General features: G+C 47.7%; 1 protein-coding gene across 1 annotated transcript in view; it reads right to left on the bottom strand.

Annotated features, from left to right (window-relative positions):
• LAMB1 (laminin subunit beta 1) overlaps positions 1–23,675 on the bottom strand; it is a 71,591-nt gene that overhangs the window by 21,141 nt on the left and 26,775 nt on the right. Inside the window, exons 14-24 of the mRNA XM_036083986.2 lie at positions 16,412–16,547; positions 14,956–15,114; positions 13,976–14,103; positions 13,621–13,744; positions 12,971–13,175; positions 10,265–10,408; positions 9,845–10,076; positions 6,694–6,857; positions 5,821–6,045; positions 4,322–4,536; positions 3,652–3,748 (exon numbers count right to left, since the gene is read on the bottom strand). Of these exons, the coding sequence (XP_035939879.1) occupies positions 3,652–3,748; positions 4,322–4,536; positions 5,821–6,045; positions 6,694–6,857; positions 9,845–10,076; positions 10,265–10,408; positions 12,971–13,175; positions 13,621–13,744; positions 13,976–14,103; positions 14,956–15,114; positions 16,412–16,547 (1,829 nt within the window). The remainder of the gene's footprint in view (positions 1–3,651; positions 3,749–4,321; positions 4,537–5,820; positions 6,046–6,693; positions 6,858–9,844; positions 10,077–10,264; positions 10,409–12,970; positions 13,176–13,620; positions 13,745–13,975; positions 14,104–14,955; positions 15,115–16,411; positions 16,548–23,675) is intronic.

Here is a 23,675-nt window from a genome sequence, read left to right as displayed (position 1 = left end):
CCTAATGTCCTCCATGTTATTCCTTATGTTCCACAAATAAGTGAAACCATATGATAATTGTCTTTCTCTGCTTGACTTATTTCGCTTAACATAATCTCCTCCAGTCCCATCCATGTTGATGTAAAAGTTGGGTATTCATCCTTTCTGATGGCTGAGTAATATTCCATTGTATATATGGACCACATCTTTATCCAGTCATCAGTTGAAGGGCATCTCAGCTCTTTCCACAGTTTGGCTACTGCGGACATTGCTGCTATGAACACTGGGGTACATACGGCTCTTCTTTTCAATATTTAAATGTGATTTTGGGAGCACCTGGGTGGCTCAGTTGGTTAAGCAGCTGCCTTCAGCTCAGGTCATGATCCTGGGGTCCTGGGATCGAGCCCCGCATTGGGATCCCTGCTCGGAGAGGAGCCTGCTTCTCCCTCTCCCTTTGCCCCTCCCCCTGCTCATGCTCTCTTTCTCTCTCAAATAAATAAAATCTTTAAAAAAGGAATGTGATTTTGCTTTAAATTCTCTACCTCCTCAGTCCCACCATTTTATTTATTTATTTCTTTGGCCTTGCTAACTTCGGTCTGGGGACGAAAGGTGGGAAGTAATGATTTCACTTGCAGAAATGAGCCCCCTGGCTCATCAAACTTTCTCTATAAAGGCCTGGACAGGACATAGTTAGGCTTTGCGGGCCACAGATCAGACACAAACGCACCGCACAGGCAGTGGGCTGGGTTTGCCCGCCCCTGGCCTGGCCGGGACTGCCCTGCAGGGGACACACGTGCTGTGATTAGGATCATGTAAGATAAGCCTTCCCTCTACTAACAAGAGTATTTGTGGCCCTCTAAAGAATCGAATTAAATCTGATTTCCCAAGTCATGCTGCAAATAAAGAATAAGGTGGGTAGCGGTAAATGAATCCCAGCCTGAGAAAAGAATACAAGTGTCTTAAAAATTCAAGTCTGAGCAAAGGAATGCACTTCATTTCTCTATTAAAAACAATTTGAAATGAGAAATAAGCATGATGGGCCTCTCACCTATGGCCCACATTTCCCATTTGTGCTGATTTAAGAGACACTGGCCTTTTCCAACAGCCAGAGCCCTCCCTTTGCTATCTATGAATCAACAGAAAGATTCCTCGTGTGACCCTTTGACTCCCAAAGAGCACAATGGAGAGCTTGGAGCTGAGGTTTTCTCCGGCACGTTCACTGGTGGGTGGATGGGATTCTCTCCATCCCCAGCACAGTGGTGGGCTTGTTCAGACTTGGACGACTGGCCAAGAGCCCCAACCCGCCTGGACAATAGGAACATTCAACAAGTCATAAGTCTGAGGCTCCATTCATTTGTCTTTCACACAACTACATTTTTTTCCATAAGGAGAAAACTTCGCTATGACCTTAAGCCTTCCTGGAAGCATGCTGTTTACCAAATGGCACCAGAAAGTCTCAATCTGTGCCCTGGAAGACTTGACATTGAAGACCATTGGGCAATTAATTACCTATTCTTAAGAAAAGTAGTCCCATTCTTTCCCCATGGTTGCATCTGATTTTGGATGACACCTATTCTCGTCCCTGCTCATTGTCGGACCCTGTCCCCCCATTTCCATTTGTGACCATATTCCAGTTCATCCGGGGCCCTGATCTCCATGTGCTGCTGCATTTTGGCCCTGCCTCATCCGATCATACTAGCCCTGCCTCGCTGCCATCCTGTTCACACAAGGCCCAGTGGCGGCCATGACCTCCCCATGGCTAAGTCCCGATTCTGTCTCTGGAAACTTTGCAGGTTAGGAGCTTTCTCCAGTTCACCCAGGTCGTCAAAAACATTTGGGTCCCAACAGTTTCTTATGTAACAGGCTGACATTTTTTCTGGATACCACAAAGTAGTTGGTGGACACGGATGCCATGGATTTCCCTCTTTGCAAAGTTGCTAAAACATGATCTAACTTTTGACCAGAACAAGCTGATACTGTTCCTATAAGCCGCAATTGCTCTAGCAGATTTAGAGCTGAAAGTTTGAGGATAAAAGGGTGAGGGGTAAAGTTCTGAGCACTAAATGAACAATTCTCTGATTGACTAACTCGGGGAACGGGCTTTTCATGCTCACAAAGCTGAGATGGAGCGAAAGGTCAGCAAGCTTTGGTGGCCAAAGCTATTTTGCCAATGACACATGCTGGTGGAATCGGGCTATAAGCGATGATAGAACCATTATCTGGAGCAAGTCAAGCCCTTGGGGCATTACAAGATTGAGGAATCTGCCAGGAGAGTGATTGGAGCCCCGGAGAAACCCTATTTTAAACAGGATGTTACTTGCGGGAGACAGCCTGGAGCAGGCATCCCATTGAATGTCGCAGACCTTCTCGTGGAAATGAGAAAATGAGATCCCATGAAAAACCAACATCTGGACTAATGGCCGATGAAGGAAGGAGCACCTGCTCATCCACACTGTAATCATTTCTGTGGAACAAACCTTCACCTGAGATGTTGGTACAAACCCTTCTGGCTAAGCCTTCACTGAAATAACAGATCATATGCCTTGTATTCAGGCCTTGTCCACTGAAGTTTGCCTCCCTGTTAAGGAACAGATGGGTGGACTCTGAAGGAACACGTAGTATCTCTGTTTCTCATCTTTGATAGGAGATACTCAGTGAACCACTAGCTTGAAGCTCTGTATCATTTCTTGCCACAGCTGTCTCCAAAAAAGAAAAAGCTCACTTTTTATTTAGAGTCCAATAGGGACTGATCATTTCAGATGTGTCACAAGGAAAATACATGGAAGAACGGTTAAAAAACTGCAAAGATAGTTATCTGTACTTATAAGCTTGAAAAGTGGGGAAGACAACCCAAGCAGGAAAGAAAGACTAGTACACCAGAATAGAAGCAGTCTATGAAAATCCTTCCTACAAATGCTTTTGCTTTAAGATCCGAAAAAATACCTGGCAGGTCAAAACCAAAACTGCAACAGCACGAGAATTAAGCAATCCTTACGATCCACATGATTTTAACAAGTTTTTCTTCTGAAGAAGTCGTCAAGTTTTCCCTCATACTCTTGTTTGTCATAAGCCTAAGTGAAAATCTGGCTTTTATTCACATTTAACAGACTTGGGGCTCCTGTCACCTCCTCCTCTGTTGTGCAGAGCGATGCTGGGATATGGCCCTCCGGTTCCCACCGGTGGGGACAGCATGCTACCGCACATGCGCCGAGGGCCTTAACTATCAGCAGAGTCTACTGGACACACTGGAACCACACGAGCCGACCAGAACCACATTTAACTCTGCGTGTGCTGACAAGGAAGCCGGCCAAAAGGTACTGTTCACGGGAGGGGGAAAAATCAGTTTGCAGAACGAGGTCATTAAGATGAGCCCATCTGGGCCAAAGCATGTGAAAAAGCCATTCCGTGTGTCTTCATGGTGCATGCATGCCCTTGTGCAGAGACAAAGACTCCCCTACCCCCCTCCCTCGGGGGATGGAGCTGGAAGTCAGCAGCTCGCCCTTTACGACCTGCCCTTCCATGGGGCAGGATCTGTTAGATTGTTCTCTGAACAATGAGCTCGAACTGTTTTTGTCACGAGACCTACAAACCAACTCCCTGGTACAAAGAGCTGCGGCACACGTGTGTTGCCTCCGGCCCGCCCGGCACCCCCCGAGAACACCCGCGGCTCACCTCGGCACTCCACGTTGGGGTCTCCCCAGAAGAGCTCCTGGCACTCGCTGCAGGTGCGGCCTCCGAAGCCGGGCATGCACTGACACTGTCCCGTGAACTGCGGCCACAAGACACAGCCCGGTCACACGGGCCGGCGGGCGCGGGACTCAAGCAGAGAAGCCCCCTCGGGCTCTGACGTCCCCCCCGCCCCCCGGGTGCCCAGGGCCCCTGCCGGCCTCTGACTGCTCTCCAGCAACGAGCGGTGGAAAGGGCCAGAGCACGTCACGCTTCATCTGCGGGTTTCTTCACACGCTGCCAGTGAGCCTAGGCCTCCTGCGACGCGCCTGCCGTGGGGACACGTCGCTCTCAGGGTGTGTCAGGAAGCAAGAGCACAACTTACCGTGCTGATATGGCCACGTGCTTCCTTTCAGGCCGTATCGCTAAGCAGGGAGTCTGGTTCGGCAGCAGCCAGGTGTGGATGAAAAACAGCACACACCTGTGCATCCTGATGGGAGGGCCTGACCCCCGGTCGGTGTTGCGGTAGCCGGGCTGCGCGCCCTGGCCGCGAGGAGGTGGGGGGCCCTCCTCTAACTGGGGCAAAGCCACCGAATGGGCTCGCCACCCCCCACCCCGGACTCCTAAAGGGGAGTCCTCACGCCACACGGCCTCGTCCCCGGCCACAGCGCCTCACCTCGTTGCACGACGGCCCGAAGGAATGAGCGGGATCGCAGCCGCACGGGTCACAGCCGGTCCCGCTGGCCAGCTGCCAGGTGTCAGGCGCACAGCGGTCGCAGTTCTGCCCGAGCACATTGGGAAGACACAGGCACTGGCCCGTGGTTCTGTCGCACCGGCAGTCGGAGCCGTTGCAGTGCTCCTGCCCCGTGCCCAGGGTATTGCAGACACACTCTGGAAACGAACGGTGCGATCCCATTTACTTACACTCAACAAGCTCCTAGAATCCGTGAAATACGCAGATGATACGGAAGTTAGCTACGTTCTAATGGCTAAGATCGGCCCTCCCCAGGTTTTGGCCTGGAGATGCAAACAAGAGGGAAAGGAACGGGGGCGCCTGGGTGGCTCAGTCGGTTAAGCGTCTGCCTTCAGCTCAGGTCAGGACCCCAGGGTCCTGGGATCGAGCCCTGCATTGGGCTCCCTGCTCAGTGGGGAGCCTGCTTCTCCCTCTCCTTCTGTAGCTCCCCCTGCTTGTGCTCTCTGTCTCTCTCTCTCTGTCAAATAAATAAATAAAATCTTAAAAAAAAAAAAAGAGGGAAAGGAATGGAAATGATTTAAAAAAAAACCCAAAAACAAAAAACAAAAATAAAAACAAAACAAAAACACACAAAAAACCAAAACAACAAAACCAGAAAAACCCCACTAAAACTGCTGTTCTTCAGAAATTCTTACAACGTAGACAGTTCTGACGTTTCCCAGGCAGATCAGGACACATTTTGCCTACCAGCATTTCTGAAATACTCAAGAGTTTTAATAAGCTGCTGGCGAATCATGTTAAAATTAAGGACTTAACTGGAAATAACAAAAAAATATGCCGTGGGACTTGGGATGTCAGGACTTCAAACCCTCGGCAGGGAGCAGCAGTAACGGATGTGTCAGACAAGGCAGGTGGAGGCCCCGCGAGCGGGTAAGGACCAGTCCTGCTGACCCTCCACATTCCCCACGTGTCTGTATAAACAGGGGGGCCTAGGGGCGCGGCCTCCGCAGGAGGAGATGCTGACTGATCTCCTGCTAAGAGAGAAAGGAGGAATTCTGCAGGAGACACTGGAGAGATGTTCCTTCCTTCTCCCACTCAGGCAGGCAGGCTCCACCCACCGACGGCAGGAGGAAAGGTGCCGACCAGAGTGGGTACTTAGGACCTCCACGTCCTGGCCCGGCGGCAAGTTCACGGGCAGAACATAAAATCAACGCACTCTATTGGGTGGCACTGATTTCTGACACAGCTGCAGTTTCCTTTGGGTTCCCTCCCTCAGGCACTGAGCCACATCTTGAGACTTCAGTCCTGCCAGAAAACGAGGATGTAACAAAAAGAAAGGGTCAATCTCCTCCTTCTTTTGTCCAAGAAAAAGCTTGTCAGGTGTTTTCCCAGAGGAAACAGACACCCGAAGAAGAACATCCCCGACAGTGAAGAAGGCGGTGGAAATCATCGAAAGGCGGGCAAAGGGAAGCCGAGCTTACTTCGACAGTCCTGCCGGAGGGCGTCCCCATAGTACCCGGACCGGCAGACCTGGCACTGCTCCCCCTCCGTGTGGTACAGGCACTTGAGGCACCTCCCCGTCTCCTTGTCGCAGGCTTCCGGGTCGGTCGTGTCGATGTTGTGGTGACACTGGCAAGGCTGACAGGCGCCCCCCACGTCCGAGGGATTGCCAAAGAAGCCTGGGGCACAGTCATCACACCTGGAGCCTAGGGACCAAGCACAAGCCGTTCGGCTTGCTGACTGACACGTCCCGCCCCCCCGACACTCCTGCCGAGAGCGCCGGCCCAGGAGGTGCTGGGCTCCTGGCCGAGCCCGGGGTGACCATGTCATTAGCGGGAAAGAGGGCCTGAAATCTGGGCCAGTGTTTCTGAACTACGGCAAGGCATCACTAATATCTGAAACCGTGGCATCAAGGAGGAAATGAGAGGGAGTGATCACAAGTTAAGTCCACTCCGTAAGGCTCGGCAGAGCCCGGGAGTGTAATCGACAACAAAGAACATATCAAGTTTGGCTAATTCAGGTGTCTGGGGATGAAGTTCTGCTCTTCCTTCTGCCCACTATGTGGCCACCTCACCACGTTGAGCCTCTTCTGCCGGGAGCTGGGGAAGGGGACTCACTCAGGGATTCAAGTGCGCTTGCTCTCCTGCTCTTAGAGCATCATCGCCGACACTCAAGAATTTACTCCACGTGCCAAACAGGGAAAAGAGCATCTTTTGTATGTCACGTTCCCTTCGGTTTTAATTAAGGTTGGTAAACATGATACTAAATTGTCGCACTCTTCATCTTTTTCCTTCATGCACAACTAAAACTCAGAAAGACATGTCCTTTCCTCCGGAAGTCTGGACCTTACTTACCGATGTGCCCAGGATTACAGACACAAGCCAGCTGCAAAGTCACGGGGTCCTGATAACAGCTATTGGCGAACTGGCGTCCGCTGTCGGGACCGTCTGGGCAAGGACAAGGGCGGCAGTGATCTCCTGACCCGATGATGGGATCGCCATAGTAACCGGCCAAGCACCTGCATCAGGCCCAGAGGAGAGAGGGCCATGAACCACCATTGTAAGAAACCCGTTACAAGAAAGAGTCCAAGAAACCGTGTTCTCTGCTTACGAACATTCACCCCCCATTCCTCCTATTTCCACTTGGAAGATTTTCCATGAGGGCGGCGGTTCTCCAATGTTCACTCCAATCAGAATCCCTTGGAGGGCTTGTTAAAACAGGTTGCCGGGCTCATCCCTCCATTTCTGACTTAGTCACTCCCGTGTGACGCTGATGCTGCTCGTCTGGGGATCACACGTGCAGGGGCACTGCATTAGGACCCTCACTCACTCCTCCCCAGAAGAAGAGGTACATCTCCTCACGTGCCCCCTGTTGTCCTATCAGCTGCCTGCCCGCCTGCCCTGAGCATTCTGCCTTGCATTAAAGAGTCTGGGGAAGGAGGTGGGCGTGGCGGGGGGGGTGCAGGAAGGCAGTATGTGGTTGTCTGTCTGTCTGCCCCTGCCTGGGAGGGGTGATGAGTTAGCAAGCCCATGGGGGCTTGTTCCGCATTCCAGCCTTCACCAGTGACAAAGCTGATAAGGACGCTCTCCAGCTGCAGGACTCCTGTGTCTGTCAGGTGGTTTCAAACTAGGAGAGGCAAGAGGGAGGTCATTTACCGACTCCCACCTCCTCTCCTTACAGATCAGGAACCCACGGAGGTTAAATGACCTGCAAGGCTCACACAGTATGTAATGAGCCAGGATTTGAATTCAGCCTCCTGACTTGTAGCAAGGCATTCTTTTACTATGGGATGCTGCTTTTCAACATTTCTCAACATGACTGGTTGATTTGGGGTTACTTTTTCTTCCTGTAACAAAGGGTGAAGGAACTTTGGAGATCATCTAATCCAACCTATTCTATCAGCAGATGGCTGGACACTCGGAGAGGTGAGCTAACTCACCCAGGGCTATGGAACAGGTTAGAAGCAGAACTGAACCTGAGGTCTGAGGATTTCCAATTCATTTTGTTTGTCATGGTTTTTGTTATTTGGGTTTTTTTTTGGGGGGGGTATTTTTGCTTTTTTTCTTTTGAAATGGGTAATATTTTTTTAAATGGGGAGAGGGGAAGGAGATGAAGAAAGAGAAGGGAAAGCTGTTCAGAGGAGATTAACGTTCTATTTAATTAGACACAGACAGGATACAAGAACACGTCCTCCAATTATGTGCTGGGAAAGTCAGCAGAGATGAAGCAAGTTTGTACAACGAGTTCTGAGAAAGTTTTCTAGAAGACTTTTCTAGGTGAAATAAATCCAAATACCTCATGATAGAAACTGAGTGTTCATTTCCTGCCTCTCCCTCCATCCCCCCCTTGGGAATGAGCTGAGCCCAGAGCGGCTGCTTGAATTCACAGGACTGAAACTCTGATCATCTTGCAATGAAGAAAAGAATGAGGAGAAGTTGCCTCACAGAATCCCAGATACTTTTTGTCATCCAAATGTAGGACTAAACGTTTTTCCCCTCCCACACCCTTTCGCATTTTCCTACAAGAAACAAAACGCTTTACAAATAAAATCCAAACAGTCACAAATATCAGGCCAGCTCTTCGCACGGGATGCTGGTCATGCCACATTGCCCGCCCCCGCTCCCCCCACTGCCTGTGCTGGATTTCACACCCGCGTGGTGGACGACCACCTGTGTTCCCTGCCTCACCCTCTTGTTCTTTTTAATCTCATTTTCTTATCTGTCTGTCTCTTTTGAACTCATTCTCCATCTCCCAAAGAACAATAATGAAAATCTTAATGCAGAAAAAAAGAGATGACATTAATATATTAATAACTGTTTCCTTATTATCTTCTTACAAGGCAATTTTGTGCTTGGAAGGAATAACTTTCATTCAAAGGAGTAGTTACTGGAACCTCCAAATTCTTTTTTTTTTTTTTAAGATTTATTTATTTATTTGAGAGAGAGAGAGAGAGAGAAAGCACACAGAGGGAGAGGGAGAGGGAGAGGGAGAGGGAGAAGCAGACTCCCCGCTGAGCCCGGAGCCCGAGACGGGGCTCGATCCCAGGACCCTGAGATCAGACCTGAGCCGAAGGCAGAGGCCTAATGGACCGAGCCACCCAGGCACCCTTGGAACCTCTAAATTCTTGAACAGCACTCTAGCACAAAGCTGAAAACCCCATATTTGCTTCCACGCATGTCTTCCCAACATAAGTTGATCATATATTCAATTTCCACTGGCAATTTCTCTTTCATCTGATCAACAATTTTTGCACTGAGGCATTTGCTGACATTTTAAAAACAGAAGTCCCAGATAGAGTGGATGCATGTTAACTGAGATGAAAGGTGGAGACCATTACTCCAAAAAAAGCAGTTCTCGTCGCAGATCTTTCATTAGGAATGAACAGTCTAAGTCGGCATGTAATTTCATCATGTGGATTATTATCTACTGAGCTTGGCCGTAATGTTATTAGGGGCACATTCTAGGTCCTCTTTTGCTGTATCTAGCGTAGTGCCCTTTACATCCGTAATAATTATTCAATTAATTTGCTAACTGGAAAACAGGTCTACTTTTGCACATTTTATGTGGCCTCCTGGAAGCTGGAGCTGCATGAAAGTGTTTCAAAAAATAGAGCTGTCTAAAATGCCAAATTCTATTTGGATGTGGTTTCTATTTTGACCCAAATGAGGCATTCACATTTCAGAACGCTCATCCTAGGTGAGAATCTGCTGAGACCGAGGATTTCTGTCCAGATCTAGGCTGACCTCCGGATGACGCTCCAAGGGGGGCAGCTCATGTTTGTTCTCTGCCGTATCCCAGCACCAACATGGCGCCCGGCACACAGAAGGTATCAACTAAAGGCGCGCCCAGTAATGGAATGAGTTCCTAGGAAATACGGAGCTGGTCGGAAATGAACGAGCCTTCTGGAATCTGGTAGACATTCTGCCTTGTGTTTGTCTAAGATGCCGTCCGCTCAGCCCAAAACCATCTCCTTCTCTTTACTTTGGAGAGGAGGTGAGCACGTACCTTTCACAGTTGTGCCCCGTGGTGTAGTCCTGGCAGCCCAGGCAGGCCCCCGTCGCTGAGTCGCAGTCATCGGCGTGGCCGTTACACTGGCAGGGCTGGCAGCTCGGGAAGCCCCAGTACCCGGGTAGGCACTGGTCACACTGCCGAGTGTACACGCCCTGGAAACACTGGCATTGGCCGGTGATGGGGTGGCAGAAGGCATTGACAGATCCTTGCAGGTGGCACTCACAAGCTGAAGAAAGAGGCAACGGGGGAACCACCCTGAGAAACTCCTTCAATGCAAACCCACCCCAGAGAGAAGAACCCCGTGCTCGGGTGATCGGTTTGTGGAGCGATGCCCCACCTTCCGGAGCCACAGAACCCACACCGGTATTTCTCAGATTCACCTCAGTGAATACATTACAGTTCTGATTAACTTACGTTTGCATCCACTGGGGCCAAAGCCAAAGGTGCCAGGAGCACATCTGTCGCAGGTTCTTCCAACCACATTCGGCCGGCACTGGCACTGGCCTCCATTGGGGTCGCAGACGGAACTCAATGAGCCCTGGGGGTCACATTCACAAGCTGTAGGGAGAGAGAGGCCAGAACCCGTGACACGGAGCAGCCGATCCCGGGAGAGAGAGGAGCGAAGCAAGTCACTCGGGCTCTGAACCAGACCACCCCTTTCCTCGGGCTCGCCCCGATCCCTCCTCTTTACTACCTTGGCTCATTCTTCCTATTTAAAACAACGTCATCTCCATAAAGAAACAGAAAAATGTTCCGTGCTCATGGATTAGAAGAACAAATACTGTTAAAATGTCTATGCTGCCCAGAGCAATCTACACATTCAGTGCAATCCCTATCAAAATGCCATCAACATTTTCACAGAAAAGACCCCAAAGAACCAAAGGAAGGTTGAAAAAAGAAAAGCAAAGCTGGTGGCATCACAATTCCGGACTTCAAGCTCTATGACAAAGCTATAATCATCAGGACAGTATGGTACTGGCACAAAAACAGACACATAGATCAATGGAACAGAATAGAGAACCCAGAAACGGACCCTCAACTCTATGGTCAACTAATCTTTGACAAGGCAGGGAAGAATGTCCAATGGAAAAAAGACAGTCTCTTCAACAAATGTTCAGTTGGGAAAACTGAACAGCCACATGCAGAAGAATGAAACTGGACCATTTCCTTAAACCATACACAAAAATAGACTCAAAATGGATGAAAGTGAAACAGGAATCCATCAAAATCGTAGAGAACACAGACAGCAATCTCTGTGACCTTGGCCGCTAGACACGTCTCCAAAGACAGGGAAGCAAGGGCAAAAATGAACTATTGGGACTTCATCAGGATAAAAAGCTTTTGCACAGCAAAGGAAACAGTCAACAAAACCAAAAGACAACCAACAGAATGGGAGAAGATATTTGCAAATGACATATCAGATAAAGGGCTAGTATCCAAAATCTATAAAGAACTTCTCAAACTCAACACCCAAAGAACAAATGATCCAATCAAGAAATGGGCAGAAGACATGAACAGACATTTCTGCAAAGAAGACATCCAAATGGCCAACAGACACATGAAAAAGTGCTCAACATTGCTCGGCAGCAGGGAAATCCAAATCAAAACCTCAATGAGATAGCACCTCACACCAGTCAGAATGGCTAAAATTAACAAGTCAGGAAATGCCAGATGTTGGTGAGGATGCGGAGAAAGGGGAACCCTCCTACACTGTTGGTGGGAATGCAAGCTGGTGCAACCACTCTGGAAAACTATTCAGACGTTCCTCAGAAAGTTGAAAATAGAGCTACCCTACGACCCAGCAATTGCACTACCGGGTATTTACCCCAAAGATACAAACGTAGTGACCCAAAGGGGCACGTGCACCCCAGTGTTTATAACAGCAATGTCCACAACAGCCAAACTATGGAAAGAGTCAAGATGTCCATCAACAGATGAATGGATAAAGAAGATGTGGTGTATATATATACAATGGAATATTACGCGGCCACCAAAAAATTGAAATCTTGCCATTTGCAATGATGTGGATGGAACTAGAGGATATTATGCTAAGTGAAATAAGTCAATCAGAGAAAGACAATTATCATATGATCTCACTGATATGTGGAATTTAAGAAACAAAACAGAGGATCATAGAGAAAGAGAGGAAAAAAATAAACAAGATGAAACCAGAGAGGGAAGTAAATCATGAGACTCTTAATCATAGGAAACAAACTGAGGGTTGCTGGAGAGGAAGGGGGTGGGAGGATGGCGTAACCGGGTGATGGACATTAAGGAGGGCATTTGATGTAATGAGCACTGGGTGTAAGACTGATGAACCACAGACCTGTACCTCTGAAACCAATAAGACATGTTAATTAATTGAATTTAAATTAAAAAAATAAAACTAAAAAGATAAAACAATGTCATCCTTATGATGAATGGGAGGGAAGCAAGAGGAGATGGAGTCGGCAGATAAAAGCAGTTTTTCTCTGAAGGTCATTAAGGTTTTCTACCCTTGCCTTCAAAGCTCAACTAGCACAGGACCTTAGAAAAAAGCCCAGTGACCTTTGGAAGTGGTCTAACCTTTCAAGAAGAAAAGCAAATTTCAGTTGTATTTGATGCTCCCTGATTCCACCCCAACTCCCCACCTGCCTCTGGAAATGCTGCATCCTTCTGGCTTTGCCCCTAGTCGCTGTTGTGATTGCATTTTTTTTTTTAATTTTATTTAAACTCAATTTAGTTAACATATACTGTATCATTAGTTTCAGAGGTAGAATTTAGTGATTCATCAGTTCCATACAACACCCAGTGCTCATCACAACAAATGCCCTCCTTAATATCCATCACCCAATTACCCCATTCCCCCACCCACCGCCCCTCTAGCACCCCTTGTTTGTTTCCTACAGTTAAGAGTCTCTTATGGTTTGCCTCCCTCTCTGGTTCCATCTTATTTTTCCTTCCCTTCCCCTATGTGATTGCATTTTCAGTGGTGCTCTATCACTAAAATATTCTTTAAAAACAAAAAACACAAACTTCGTTTGCTGACTGCCTCACACAGAACTACAGGGCATGACTTCCAGTGTACCTCGTGATGCCAAGTACTCTTGGCCCCAAGAAAGAAGGGTCGGGGATACCTACCCAGGCCTGTCTGGTGTAACAGGGCAGAAATGCTGAAGATTATGTTTCTGCATACATCGGTCATTGGTGTTTTCACAACGCTTCTGCTGTTCTCCAGACATCTGTATCTCTGAAAGGTTTCCCAGGCGCTGTTGGTGACCAACCCATCCCCTGATCCTCCCACAGTGAAGATGTCCAGTGATTTACAGAACGGCATGAGAACAAGCTGTGAAGAATCAAGAACAGCAAAGAGCTCTTACGGTGGGGTCTGTGTCATCAACTAAAGCAAGTTAACTCATCAAAACCCCAAACGCTACTTTGACTCTGGAAAAGAAAAAAATTCAACTCATTCAATACAGTGAAATCCTTTCCATTCTTAAATATTCTTGCCAGAAAAAGTTTAGATATACCTTACATCATCTGATGGCTTTTGGAATGCCAGTTCTAAGATTCTTTTTATTTTCACAAACAATCCGCTTGAGTAAATCCTTTTCAGAGGGTAGAATTTTTATTAAAATAAATAAGCCACGTGGCTTTGGAAGCAAGAGAAAATGATCATGCCTAACCTCTCCATGTTACCCCCTCCATAAAACCCTCTGGGGAAGCAGATGAACACTCTCTGCCCAGCCTTTCCCCCATGACCTTCACTTCAGAAGTGACCTTCCACTTACGGAATCGATGAGCGTGTAGGGACTCTCCACATCGCTATCGGAGGAGGTGTACTGGGGCAGCTCCAACCTCACTGTGTAGTTCACACCCTTCTCAAAGCACACGGGGCGTGGAAGGACCACATACCTGCCCCCAAATGAGAGGGAAAAATACCAAAGCAAAGTCAACGTTTAGGTATCCAATCCATCCATCCATCCATCAGAGCTCTACGTAGATCACGGCAAAAGAAGAAAGGCAAGAGTCTATGTTTGGCTCCGGCTCTGAAATGGTAACTGGACGACTTGCAAGGCAAGGTACCAGAAAAAATACAATAATCTGCCTACTGGTTCTGTGAGTTGCAAACCATGTCACACTGACCTCGAGCCAGGCGAGAAGGACACCACCTGGTTGTCATCATCAGGAATAGTGTTACCACATCGGCTGCTGGTTGGGATCTTTCCAGGTCGCTGCACTGTGATGACAGCTTTTTCCCAGTGGTCGGGGAGCTAGAGTAAGAAACAAACCATCAAAGGAGCATCCACACTGGCCCGCTGCTGCCCATCTGTTTATAAAAACCTCTCCCAATCGGTCATTTGCCAAGTTTAAATGAAAAACACTCACTTGCATTTCCCTTCCCTCTTTCCCATTTCCTTTGCTCTGGTCTCCGCTCCAGCCCTAATCTCATCTCACCTGGACACCGAATAGCCTCCCTGCCCTCCTTGCCTCTCCCAATCCCCTTTCTGACCATCAGGCAACACAGCTCTGATCAGGACAATCCCCTACCCAAAACCCTATAATACAGCGTCCAGGCTCATGTGCTGATCCTACCATTCTTACCAACAGCATCTCCAATGATGCCCTTATCTAGCTACGAGGAAGCACTATCAGAACACTATCCCTCTGCTCACGCCGTTCCTCACTTCCTTTGGTGTCAAAATTCCAACTCTGTTGTAAGGCCTAGAACTCATTCTTCATGGGACATTTTGGCAGCAGCTGGTGCATCTGGTCTGGTGTAAGATGGAGGACTGTCTACATCTCTGCCCTTGCCCTTTCCACCTTCGGCCTTTTATTAAAGGTGGGGTGTGTGTCCGAGCCTGGGCCGTGCAGGCCGTGAGGTCAATCAGAGGGTCTGACACATTCTCATCACCACCTTAGGTCTCAGCAAGGCGGAGAGCCTAATGAGGGATCACTAAAGATTTGCAAAACTGAATTCGAGAAAAATGTCCATTTTTGCTTCCACTGGGAATAGAAAGTCAGAGAGGCTCCTCTATTCTAACACAACCTCCAAATTTCACAAAAACTGTATCCATTGTTATAAGATTATTTCTACCACCCCCAGTAGTCCATGGAAGGTTTACCTGTGGTTCGTAGCGAATTAAGATGTCATACTCCATGGAATATGGTATGTTGTCAATGAAAAACTCCAAATAAGCCCCTTCGGGCACTCGGACGAAGCCCGCTCCGGTCCAGGAAGGAATCCGGTCCTGGATATACTGCCGCTCCACTATGCTGACCCCCTGAGAACAAGGGGGACAGTAGCTAGCTTTACTTGAAATGGATTTCAAGGAAATGTAACAGCTAAAGAAATCTGAAGTCACCCAAAGGTCCGAACTACAGGCATTCTACCTATCTTTTGCAGTCACATTTTCTCGGTAGAGGGTACAAGTTTTTGATGTATAAAGAGGAGTTGGTTTCTTTTTGGTTTTGTCATTGGGGTAGTCTTGGGACATTGGAGATGGGACCCAAAGGCTTAGGAGACACCGTCTATGATAGAACCAGGAATGAGCATAAAGGAATAAGCAAGGCGAGGAGTGACGAGCTATTTTCTAGATCTTCTATAAGGCTAGTCCAGTATCTAGTGGATGTGTTTGCCTTTCTCCCTGGCATTCATTTCAAACTCCAAGTACAAGTGAAGAAATGTCATACCATCACGAGTGCTCACTGGTGAGGCGTTGATTCTGATGGTCACGGAGACCAAAGATCGATCAATTTCAGTTAACTCAAGCACGAGTTTGAGTTTGTTCACAGGATCACAGATAACCACCGCAATCAGTCACTTCCAAAGACCAAGTCCTTCATTCTCTATACATATGGGCATCTGACTCTACCCTTCAAGAGGTAGAACCTGCATTACCCTGCCCTCAGATCTGGTCTGGCCTTGCGACTTCTGACCAACAAAACATGAGAAAATGACCTTCTGAAACTTCTGAGCCCAGGCTTTAATAGGCCTGGCAGTTTCTCTAGCCTCCTTCTTGGAAGCCAGACGCCGTGCAGAAGTCTCACTGTCCTGACTCCACTGCGCTGTGAGGAAACTCAAGGCGGCTGCTTGGGGTGGGGGTGGGGGGTGTAGGGGTGGGGGCACGTGGAGGAAAAATGCCCAGCCCGCCTCCCCCTGTTTCAGCCACCCCAGCTGATGTGCTAGAGGTACTTTTGAAGTCCCTACATTTTGGGATAACTGCTTACACAGCAATAGAAAACTGAAACAAGGTCCTGTCTGAGTATTTACTATACGAGATCAACGATAACTTTGGAGTATAAGTAGAGGAATGGAAGAACGAAAAACAAATTACCACCCCCACCACCAAAAAAAAACCCCGCTAAAAGCCTCATTAGCGAACCTTCCGAAGTCTTTTTGTGAGTTATAGATTTACTTAGCTTTAAATAGGACTGCTCTCAAGAAGGCACGGTCCTGATCCCGTCACTGACAAGAGCGGTAAAAATGCACCACCAAAATGCACTTTTGTAAAGGTGCATATGCCATGACTGCCCCCCCAGACCCGGCTTTTCCCATCTACCCAGCACCCCCCTACTTACAGGCCCAAAGTTGGCTTCTTCTGCTTCATAGATGTAGTGATCCAAGGTGGTAAAGTAGTACCCGGATTCCACCTCGTTGCACTGACGCCCGATCACGTGGGGTCGGCACACACACTGGCCTGACTCCGCCGAGCAGCTGGGGGCGGGGAGGGCGCACAAAGCCGAGTCAGCTGGGACACCGCACTTGTAAATGAACCCACTTGACACAATTCTACATTTTCTACTAAGCATCAAATGGCTGCTATATTCAGGTAGGGTTTCTTATTTCTTTCAGGAAATAAGTATGTGGGGAAAATATCCTGCCTATGACTTAATCGCAAACTCTGGGGCTGAAAGCTCCCCATGACCTGGTCTTTCTGGTTTCGTCTTGCTTGTCTTTCTTCACTATGCTCCATCCACACCATACTGAGGTTTTCTGCGGATACTACCAACGTTCTTGCTTCGATCTTTTACATCTTTCGCCTGATTTCCGACAGCAATCTCTTTCCTGGGCCTCAGACCCAAAGATCCAACTTCTAGAAGGTCGGATCCGACTTAGCGGTCCCCGAGGTTAAGGACAGATCCCAAAGGGCAACACTCAATCCCTCCCTTGTTCTCTGCTGGGGACAGAACACTGCCAGCCACTAAGTCGACCAGGTCAGAAACCTACAAGTTGTTCTCTTGAGTCTTTCATATCTAATCAGGAACCCGATTCTGTGACTTCACAGCCTAGCCTCTGGTGCTTCTCCTCCACGGGCTATGTCATGCCTTTCTTCTCTCCCTCACTCACAGTAAAATCGGTTTCAGCCGCCTCATCGGTGTCCTGGCGGCTGGTCTTCCAACTTTCCAGCCTAGACCATCACGGCCCACACAGCTAGCTGCCCAAATGACCTTCCTAAGACGCATCCACCGTATCACTTCCTGGCCTGAGCAGGTGCACTAGGCTGCCACAGTCTTGCCCTTCTCTGCCTTTCTAGCTCTACCTCTCCCCTCACTTCTCCAACCACATGGAACGGTTACAGTTTCTCCAATGAGCAGGGTGATTGCAGACCCCTTTCCTTGGCTTAGGCCGTTCCTGCAGGCCTGACTACCCTTGCCCCCTATTCACCCAGCAAAGAGCTGCCTGTTCTCTCAAGAGTCGGCTCACAAAGGACTCCTGCTGTGGCATCTCCAGACTACACTCTCCACCCCACAGGAGGAGCCGCCTTCTCTTTCCCGCCACCACCTCCCTGCAGGAGAAACGATATAGTCACAACATGTACAACACAGCCTGTCACGTAGCAGCTGCTCAGGAAAGCTGAGGCGCTGGGTTTTCAAATCCTGCTGGTCTTTCCAAGTCCAGTCCAACGTTCCTCCCTCTCGTGGACTCCCCTTTGGTTCCTGCTATTCTCAAGTGGCGCCTTCTGAGGCCTCCGCTGTTCTTTATCTGTATTGTTCAGACATTTATCACTTTCTTTCTTGTAGTGTAACTCCTGACAGACCCGTCTGACTCCCTGCTAGACAGCAAATTGCTTAAAAGTTTGGATTCCTCCTTCGCCTCAGTCCTGCCCGTTCCCCCTCACAGGACCTGGCCCAGTGCCCTGCACACACAGCACACTCAAACACTGGCTGAATAAATAAATGCGTGAAGGATATGCATTCTGAATAAAAAAGATAAAAAAAGAAAAATAGGGGATTTCATGTAAAAGATAAAACTTTTTTTTTTTTTTAATTAAACATACGGTTTCAGGTAATAAAGGCCTCTGGATAGCCTATAATGTATTCATTTTGTTCTCAGCCTATGTCTCTTTTTCCTTGGGTACAAGGTGAAACCAAATTATACACACCCATTCTTACTTCATTCAAGTCAAGATGGGGTTTGGAATTGTTACTTTAAACCCATTCCCAGAGTTCAAATTTTTTCCTCATCCCAAAGTTCATTTTGAATCAAGTATCCAAGGCAAGTTACAACTCCTAGGAAGATGGAACACTCCGAGGTTCATTACCAACGTCCCCCCCAGCCCTCCCACGGTCCCATCCAAGTCTTTTTCCCGCAGATCACGTGAATACAGGAATACGAGCGCTTGACATCCCGTAGCCAGTTCCCAGAGGAGGAACCCTCGTTCCAAGTGGGACCTAGCCCTCTTTTGGCACAGTCCACCCACAAAAGCCATTTTCGGAAACTCAGGCATCGGACATCTCATCCTACGGACAAGAGAAAACCCTTTATCCCTCCCCAGCAGACGCTTCCTGAGGGAACACATGTGTAAAAACACAAGCCACCAAAGAAGAAAACAACTAGATTCTTCACAGGCCATCACTAGAGAGCACGTAAATGAAGGTGAGGAGACGCCTGATTCCTAATTCTGAAGATGAAACAACTCACGAGAACGCAATCACGTGAAAGGAGGTCCCGCCACACCTGCCCTGGCGATCCTGCACCTCTCTGTGTCCACAGTGGCGAAGGGTTGTCTCCCACAGGCCCGGCTCCACTCGACAGCCACTCCAGTAGCGAACGTGTTCCTGTGGCTTCCCCGGCCCTGGGCACAGAAGCTCTGGCCCTGCCCCAGCTGGGCCCTGCCTGTGCGTTTCTAGCCACCAAGGGGACATTCCCCTGGCTGGCCTGCTTGTCCTCTCTGCCTCACCTTCGTCCCCAACTGCTTGTAGCCTCTCACACTGACATTCCTTCAGCTCTGTTATTTCTGTCAGATTTGAAATTCTTCTGATTTGGGGTGAGACCTTCCCTGCCCTTCATCCTCGATACCCAAGTCTTGTTTCACGATGTCTCTCCTCTCAGCAGTGTCCTCTTGTTGTCACTGCCACTATCATGGTCCAGCATGTCATGCCACGCCTGTCACTCTGGTGGCCTCCCACATGGCAGTGTGGGCCTCTCACACTCTTCTCCCCGCTGCCCCGTCCATCCCGCCAGCCACCGCCAACCCAGCCTTCCCCCAGCGCTGCCTTCAGCATTTCCTCAAAACCCACAACGACTTCTCTGCTTTTATCAAGTCGTGATGCCTCTGCCCGGTTGCCAGCAGCCTCGACAACCCGTCCTCTGAAAACCACGGCTACTCTTTCTGGTGCCCGCCCTTTGCTCTCCGATGAGCCACACTGCTCGCCCTCCTTTGCAAATACTGACCGAGCCAACACTGGCCCTGGGACCTGTGCTTCCTGCTGTCCGTAGGCTCACGTGTTAGTCCGTCGTCAATTTTCCTCTGACTCAATCCTTACCTTCTTTGGTAACTCCATTATTTTGAAAGGATATGGGGAAAGAAAAATGGGGGGAAAATAGTCCCTGCCCCAAAGAGCTTACCGTCTAACTGGGGAGATAAATAGTCGAGCAACTGACCACGACAACAAAGCAAAGTGCAGCGAGTGCCGAAACAGGGCCACAAGCGAAGTTTTCAGGCAGCAGAGGAACCACCGTTCACCGGCTTGGGGTACTGAGGAGGGGACTGAGGAGGCCATGTTCCAAAGGTGGCAGAGGATCATGACAGGCAGAGAGAGGACAGGAATGACAGGCGCAAAGAAGGGTCATGGAGGAATGTGAGCAGAGCTGGTCACGGTCAGACCAGGTCTTGACCATGTGCCACACTCACTCCATCTCTGGGCCTTCACCCTCCTCCCAGCTAGAAGGCCCTCCTGCCCCCATCACACCTCCCAAACTTCTCTCAGCTTTCAAAAATGAAGTTCAAATCCTACCTCCTCCATAGTGAGACAAAAGATTACATGTAATTATCCTTCCTGTGTTCAAGTAAAAATCCTATCACACAGAAATGGTACTTGTCAAGTTTATATGTCCTCCCCCAACCCCTGTACCAACAAATTTTTCTGTAACTAGATACAGATTCCAACTGTTGGATCAGTAAGGTAGAATAATGACATAAGACAAAATAAGTCAGGCCCTGGGGCAGGCAGAATAATGGCCCCCAAAGAGGTCCACATCCTCACTCCCACCAGACCTGTGGATATGTTACTTCACACAGCACCAGGGGGGTTTGCTGATGGGATTGAGGTTAAGGGCCTCAAAATGGAGAGATTATCCAGGGTTGCTCAATCTAATCTCAGGATTTCTTAAAAGTAGAAAAGGCAGGCAGAAAAGTAGGGCAGAGAGATGTGACTTGAGGAGGATCTGACCCACTGTGGTTGGCTTTGAACATGGAAGCTATGAGTCAAGGGATGTGGGCAGCCTCTAGAAGCTGGGAACGGCCCCTAGCTGACAGCCAGGGGGGATGTCAGGAACCTCATCCTACAACTGACAAAAACTGAGTTCTGCCAATTCTGCCAACGAGTCCAATGAGCAAGAAAGCGATTCTCCCCGAGGGCCCTGCGATAGAAACACAGCCCTACCTACACCTTGATTTTATTCCAGTGAGCCCAGCCATGTCTGACATACAGAACTGTAAGATAATAACCTTATGTTGTTTCAGGCCACTAAATTGCAGTAATTTACTATGCCAGCAATAGAAAACTAATACAAGCCCTATTTTTTTTCTCCATGGGTGAAAGCCAAGATAATACTAAGAACACAGATTTCTCATAAATGTAGAAATTAGCCACTTATTTATAAAAACTCTACTGGAAGGGAAATTCTATTTTATTTAAGTAGTGATAAGCAGAGAAAATACTGTATAGTTTCAACTTTTCTCTATCACTAAGACATTGGCACAAAAAAGGGAAAAAACAATCATTCATGAGAACCACACTCTGGTCAGCACTGGTATCTCTTCCATAATTCTGATGACAAACAAGCACTGGTTCCACATCGATCAGCAGTCAAGGTCCTCTGTTTTGCCAGAGTAGCTTCCCTCCCAACCCCCCAACCAATTAGGATACTTTCTTAAATGTGTTCTATCATCTCTTTATATCCAGCCATCACAGTAATTAACAATGGGTAAGATACCATTATCATTCAATACACTGGTGAAAATACAGATTAACTTCTGCTCTGGTTCCCAAGTATAATAAATTTCATTTATTGAGCACCTACAAAGCCCACAATGCTGAGTACGAAGAGAGATGCAAAAACAAAGAAGACACAATCCCTGCCCAAAGACCTTTTAAAATACTGACAGCGATAACACAGAGCAGAATAAAGTAAGTACTAAAAGAGATGAGAAGTAATGTGTTGAAACCTCAAAGGAGGGTTGGGGACTTCAGTCCAGAAAGGAGTCTTCAACAGAGTGGTGGGCTTCAAGCCAAACACCAAAGTTCTAAATTTAATGCAATAATTTTGAAGGATGCTATAAAATTGTTTATAGTTTTCTTTTTTTTTTTTTTTTAAAGATTTTATTTATTTATTTGAGACAGAGAGAATGAGAGAGAGAGCACATGAGAAGGGGGAGGGTCAGAGGGAGAAGCAGGCTCCCTGCCGAGCAGGGAGCCTGATGCGGGACTCGATCCAGGGACTCCAGGATCATGACCTGAGCCGAAGGCAGTCGCTTAACCAACTGAGCCACCCAGGCGCCCAAATTGTTTATAGTTTTCAAGCATTAACAAGTAGCATTTACCTAGCAACCATTCTGATTTATTTATTAAAGTAGGTTATCTACTAGGCAAAGCTTCAGTCGCCTGGCGTAAATCACATTATTTAAATTAGGGCTTACTTCACTAAAATATTCCGAAGTTCAGATTACCTGTCAACATAATAGACATGGATTACTAAGCTCTTATTCTACAAAAATCCATTCGGCCCATTACACAAAACATTTTTAAACTTATTCCACTTCACATGGTTCTGACACTGAATTCTGTCCCTGGCCGAAGTACCTAAGGAACGTCTGGGATTGCATCTAGAGATTCGGAGTGCATGTTTTGTTTTTACATCGTAAATATCTTCTGTTTCTCAAATTCTTTTACTTGATCAACATTTATTCCATACCTACTATGTACCCAAGGCAGAGCAAAGGAATACCAACAGGTAGAAGATATTTATGTATGGTTGCAACAAATCAATCATTCAGCAAGTGCCTCCTAGGAGAATCAGTGCTTCAGAAGACTTAGTTAGAGCCTCTATTACCCTACGGGACTCCTAAAGAAGGTCCTCGTGGGGGGAAACTGAAGAGGATCACTACCAAACACTGCCGAGTCACAGGAGTAGAGAAATCTGTAAAGGCTCTTTCTTTTCCCCATCAGTGATGCGAAAAGATAGGGCATGTCATCAATCATGCTAAGAAGATCAAATTCCGTGCTTCAAATCTTCACTAAAATTTTTTACTTCGCCAACTCTCCTGATTAGCACACTCTGATTTCTATAAATTCTGGCAGGAGAAATGAGGGACAGGCCAGGGGCTCTGTGTGGGTGGATTTAAAGACAGGAAGCATGTGTGAAATGGAGAAACAGAGGAAGGGAGTGTGAGGAACAGAAACCACTTAGGGTAAAGGCACAAAGGACACTCCTGAGTTTATGAAATCATGTGAAGAACCGTGTATGCCCCTTTCATCTAGTCAAGGATTTTAGGAATGAGGACAGCTTTGCATTAAGCAAGCAATGACTAAAGGAAGCCAGCAGATGTTCTGGTAGTCACAAAGGAAAGTTGGAGAAATGATTCCAGAAGCAGACCAGCAGTTTGTCTTCCCTGCTTTTATGGAATTGTCGTTGCTTCCTCCCCTCTGGAAGTTTTCTAAGAACAGAAGTTCACCCTGGAGTTCCAGAGGTTACACGCTGTACCGAGTTACTGCGGCATCTGGCATGGAACAAACCCAAAGACGGAGGCCAAAGACAAGATATTTTTGCTGCCTAAAATCCCGTTCCTTCTCACAGACTGCTACGGTGTTGGGAAATAATCTTGGGAGAGTCGGGGTTTTTTAGTACATGGAGCTCACTTGATGAATTCAGCTTGCTGTCTCAGGGGAGAGTCAGGCCACAAGGAAACATCTGCCTATCCCCTCGGCAGTCACTTACACTCTCTACCAGATGTTCGCAGTCTAACCCAGTTATAAACAGAGACAGAAATTCTCTTTGACTCAGAGGTGGTTAATTTCACTCCCACAAATCTAACATCTTTGCCAAATGCATACCGGGACTGATCTCTGGTAGAGCCTCACGTCTCATCTCTTCAAGGGACACCAACGTGTTTCAATAACTAAAAATGATCACATGCAATTTTCACCAATAAACTTGGAAGTTGAAAAAAAAAAATAAAACCAGAAAGAAGTAGAAAATGAGAAGATTTCTTAACACAATCAAAATGGGAGTTCATTTTCCAACTTTTTTATTTTTTAAATATTTATTTATTTATTTATTTATTTGGGAGAGAGAGATCACGAGAGAGAGAACATGAGGAGGGGCAGAGGGAAAGGGAGA

The sequence above is a fragment of the Halichoerus grypus genome, chromosome 12 (genome assembly GCF_964656455.1).
Source record: "Halichoerus grypus chromosome 12, mHalGry1.hap1.1, whole genome shotgun sequence".
In the NCBI taxonomy this organism is placed as follows: Eukaryota; Metazoa; Chordata; class Mammalia; order Carnivora; family Phocidae; genus Halichoerus; species Halichoerus grypus.
The sequence above is the reverse complement of the archived record's forward strand: the minus strand, read 5'-3'. Positions and strand labels throughout refer to the sequence as shown.